Source organism: Nanorana parkeri, unplaced genomic scaffold, assembly GCF_000935625.1.
Source record: "Nanorana parkeri isolate BGI_ZX_2015 unplaced genomic scaffold, ASM93562v1 scaffold187, whole genome shotgun sequence".
NCBI lineage: Eukaryota > Metazoa > Chordata > Amphibia > Anura > Dicroglossidae > Nanorana > Nanorana parkeri.
Genome location: NW_017306455.1, coordinates 725,233 through 730,184, shown reverse-complemented (window position 1 = coordinate 730,184; position 4,952 = coordinate 725,233). Strand labels below are relative to the sequence as shown.

General features: G+C 46.6%; 1 protein-coding gene across 2 annotated transcripts in view; it reads right to left on the bottom strand.

The window, feature by feature from the left end:
* DCAF7 (DDB1 and CUL4 associated factor 7) overlaps positions 1-2,850 on the bottom strand; it is a 9,685-nt gene extending 6,835 nt beyond the window's left edge. The window contains exons 1-3 of one of the 2 annotated variants that reach the window (XM_018555175.1): positions 2,609-2,850; positions 871-1,029; positions 647-758 (exon numbers count right to left, since the gene is read on the bottom strand). In XM_018555175.1, the coding sequence (XP_018410677.1) occupies positions 647-758; positions 871-1,029; positions 2,609-2,746 (409 nt within the window). In that variant the 5' untranslated portion in view covers positions 2,747-2,850. The remainder of the gene's footprint in view (positions 1-646; positions 759-870; positions 1,030-2,608) is intronic. The other variant, XM_018555176.1, reaches the window with a different exon arrangement.
* Positions 2,851-4,952: the final 2,102 nt, after the last annotated feature.

The window sequence follows — 4,952 nt, the reverse complement described above, 5'->3', positions numbered from 1 at the left end:
GCAGAGTAGTCAAATGATTGGACCACATGTTGGTCTATGGACATGTGTTTATTTAAATCAGATTACCCACAATCCGGCACAATCAGGTCTGGTGAAGCAGAACACTGTTCCATTTGTTTTTCCAGACCTGGCCGGAGTCAGGGGTAAAGCTTGTCCATTTACACACAGCTGCTCATAGATTAGCACTGGGCATCCAGTTGGGACCGCCTAAAAATCTGGCAGGTGGATCTGATCGGAGTGCCAGTGTGAAAGGAGCCTTAGTGTAGCGCAAACATGTTAAAAAAAAATACTTTGCTGAGGAATGTATATTTGTTTGATGTGGATTCAGATAAAAGATTGAACGTTTTATACTACTTTTAAGTTAATCTTAAAAAACCCAATGCATTCTACTACAAGACTGAAGACCTACCAGGAGTCATAATGACAGTGCCATAAAGGGCCAGAAGTAAAAAGGTTTATTGGTTTGCCTCTTCTATACCATGTTTGTCAGTGTTTTACCCTTACCACCTTATCTGGAAATGATGAGCTCTCAATCTCAGAATACTTTTGATGTAATTTTAGTATCACTATAGCAGGATCATTTCATGAATCTACTACATGAAGAAATCTATTGTTTGTCAGTCGCTGACACTTCCACAACACGTACCCAGTAAGTTAGGATCTACTTCGTTCCAATCAAAGGAGGTGAGGGGAGCGCAGAAGTCAGAGTTTTTGTTATTATTCAGCAGACACTCCAGGCGGGTCTCGGTCTCACCAACCTGTACAGAAAGGAACAATCTCAGTTGGTTGAAATGCATAGATAATCGGCTGATGAACAACTAGAAATGTGTGTGATGTTTTGTGGTATTGCATTCTATGACATTTACTCACCCTCCAGACACGCAGATAGTCCCCGCTTGTTGCCAGTAGGTCTGGGTACACCCCTTTAGTATCAGGAATCCACATAAGCTTTGTGGTGGGATATGGGTGATCAAAGGTGTTCCTGCAGATAAACTCTGAGCTTTCCTCGTCCAGACCAACCAGTTGAACCTGCACAAAGACAACTGCTGTCAGCTTATGTTCAAAAACTCACTCAAGAATCAACCAAAAACCATGGAGATAATCATTGAACAGAGTGAACCGATTCAGTACGTACTTTTTATTGTTTATCCGATTAACCGATTAATCGAACTTAATAATCGGCTAACTAATCGATTTTGAAAATAATCGTTAGCTGCAGCTCTACTAGTGACATCATGGCAATAGGCCCATGGGCTGAATAAAAACAATAACTCAGTTCCCCTTCAATGAAAGTGTGGATGGAGGAATCTTCCTTATTGGCAATTGTATTCTAACAGCTGGAACCCATAGTAACTGCATTCGATTGGCCAACATTTTTCTACCTGGCTCCTTTGACAAAAGTTCAGTGAATAACCGACCTGGGGAGCCAGGTGATGCCAACAGGGCCAGCCGCAGACTGAATTTCAACCAAATCAGCAAGAAACAGATGACATTTTAACCATGTATGGCTAGCTTAAAGAGAAAACCAATCATTCTGCTAAGGCAATGAGACCGTGTTTAGAGACCTGGTGGCATAAATGTTCAGATTGTGCTGCAAGTCTGACCACCTTATAATGGTGATGGCTTCAACTGGTCAGACTTTGTTTAAGGTTTTACCCGTCAGAGAAGCAGAATTCTCAATACTAGGTGGACTCGCGGCCCGGGCTCCTCAGCTCTTGGGGGACCCGCGACCATACAGTATTACAATGTAGAACTTTACCTCTGTACAGGAGCTTCCTGTAATAAACACCGGTCACTGCTGCTCTCTCTCCTTGTGCAGAGTGACTCGCTGGTCTCCGCCCACCTCCTGTAATAAAGACCGGTTACTGCTGCTTTCTCCCCTTGTACTGGGTGACTGGTCTCGTCTCCGCCCACCTCCTGTAATAAACACTAGTCACTGCTGCTCTCTTCCGTTGTACAGGGTGACTGGTCTAATCTCCGCCCCCTCCTGTAATAAAGACCTGTCACTGCTACTCTCTCCCCTTTTACAGGGTGACTGGTCTTGTCTCTGTCCCCTCCCGTAATAAAGACCGGTCACTGCTGCTGCTCTCTCTGTGTGCAGGGTGACTGGTCTTGTCTCCACCCCTCCCGTAATAAAGACCGGTCACTGCTGCTGCTATCTCTGTGTGCAGGGTGACTGGTCTTGTCTCCACCCCTCCCGTAATAAAGACCGGTCACTGCTGCTCTCTGCTTGAGCAGGGTAACTGGTCTTTTCTGCACCCCCCCCTGTCATTTTCTGCAGGCACTCTGTAGTGGGTGGAGTCACTAAGTCCCTCCCACAGCTCTGCTCTCTGCACAGGCTAAGTACAGCCAGTAATGAAGTCATAACTTTTTTTTATAAGACAATATCTGGACTTGTAAATGCATGCAATGCACATAAAGTGTATTTATATCCTTTGTGACTACTGAGGAATATATTCATTTTAAAAATGTTTGTACCCTTTAAGTGTATCATGATCACTGTAGGGAATGGTCATCTCCTACAACCCCCCATACCCGATGTGCTCAGACCAGCATCTGGTATAAATAAATACATGATGGCGAATCATTCCGCCTCCACTATGCTCACCTTATTATTGTATTCCTCCACAAAACTGCCCAGGGCCAACCGGAACCGCTTGTCCGGCCTCACGCTCCAATTCATGGCGTACACGGTCCATGGCGCCTCATACTTATAGATTTCCTTCCGTTTCCCGTGCAGGGACATGGCAGTGATTTTTCAGAAGCCCGTTACCGTAACACAAATAGCGAACCGTCCTAGAGATAGCACCGCGCCTGCGCACACCACCGACGAGCACTGCTGGACGGCTTCCAAGACTCAGCCAATCACAGGCAAGGGGAGGCCTGTCGACACAAACATTCCAAGAGACCGATGAGGACTTTGATTGGCTTACGGCGTCACGTCTCTCATTCGACGCGCCGTCGTGTGGGCGTGGCTGTTCTTGCTCGGCTCTAGCTGCGTTTCAAGACTCGTTTTGGTGTGAGGTAAAAGAGGCGGGAGCGGTGCCTGAGAGAACTATGGTGAGGGCGGTACTGGGCGGACATTATTGGGGATATGGGCGTTCTAGATAGTGTGGAGACCAGAGCTTGTGCTTTATTATTCTTCCTCCCAATAGGAGGGGCGAGGGGGTGTGGGGTCTCCTAAGACAATAGCAATGCTGCGAGAAAAAAAAGATTTAAAAAAAATATTAAAAATGTATACTTTATATATATATATATATACGTTATATATATATAAGTGTGCGCTTATGCTGCAATAATATCATTTAGAAGCTATTTATGCCAAAAGCTTGTGAGTGCGTTGCCCAATACAAGGGAAAGGCAATGAGGGGAATTTATCAAAACTGGAGCAGACAGAATTTGGAGCAGTTGCCCATAGCAACCAATTGGCTTCTCCTTTCAGTTCATTCACTTACATTTCGAAAACAAAAGAGAGAAGATGATTGGTTTGTCCAGTTTTGATAAATTCCCCCCAATGTGCCTATGTCCTGTTGCTTTAGTTCATTGGGGTAGCAGAGGCCAGTCCCCTCCTATGGGGCCTGAGAGTGGAAGGGGGCCCCATGAAGGCATCCTTTATGTTACTATAAATGACAGTAAGTCTATAGACGCGTGCACCCGCATGCAAACACCGTGGGACAGGAAGTGCCAGCAAGGACTATGCCAGCAAAGAATATGTTACTAATAACTTTCCATCTACAGTTGTGTCTTTTGAGCCTTCACTTGTTTGTGTTACTGTTCTCTCATCTTCCTTCTTTTTTTATTTTCCTACATTCCATTTTGCTCTGCTGGATTAGTGTGATCCTAGTTCATTTTATTACTTCATTGCTGTGCTGTATGTGTATAGGCCAATGCCTTGGCTGGCACTTGTGCAGAAAGTTTCTTGGGCAAACTCACCAGCCCAAGTGGCTCCGCCGGCTAACGGAGGGAAGGGGGGAGGAGTCCGGTGACGTCACGGGCATCAACTTCACCGGACTCCTCCCCCTTCCCTTCGTTAGCCGTCACGGACATCGACGTCACCGGACTCCTCCCCCTTCCCTTCGTTAGCCGACGGAGCCACTTGGGGAAGGGGGGAAGAGTCCGGTGACGTTGATGTCCGTGACGTCACCGCATCTCCGACGGGACTACCGGAAGCCGGCGGAGAGGTGAGTGTTTTCATTAGCGATCAAAATAATTTTCATCGATCAAAAAGTTTAATGATTAATCGAGAAATTAATCGTTAATTTCCGCAGCCCTAGTGGGTACCATAGCTTTTAGCTGTTTCACGGTAATTTGAAGGCTTGACGTGTTTGGTATCTGTGTATTTGACTCAACCTCACCTTTTATGTTTTAACTTTTTTTCTTCTTAGTTTTGAGTTGAGTCTTAGTTTAGAGTGGTGAGGGATTAGAACCTCTGTCAGGTTTTTTATTGCTGTCTGTATCAACACTGGGGAGGCACACCCTCTCTTTTCGTCCAAATGGACATTATCACCGCGACTGAAAGAGATGGGACAAACAGCAACAGAGGTTTGGATACACGTCTTCTGCAGAAAATGTGAAAGCCGCACAGCCGCGCCAAGGCACCTCTAGATAGTGCGGTCCTAACTCTAAACTATGAGAGTCTCCATCTTGGAGCACATAGGGCAAAAGATCAAATTGGGTGCAGGTTTGTCAGGAGGAAGCCCAACCTCCCTTAACCTCTTGCCGTCCGCCCGTAGTAAAAAAACGGACGGACGGCACTGCTACATCTGCGGGTTGCCGTCTCCAGACGGCAATTTTTTTCTGCTCGCGCGCGCCCCCTAGCGGGCACGCACGGGCCGAAAAGACCCGACGATTAAACACCCCCGTTACCGGGTGTTTCACATATAGGCGATCAGCGGGTCCATAGCCCGCCGATCGCCTATATGTGCTCGTTCGCGGCAGTCCGCCCACCCCCC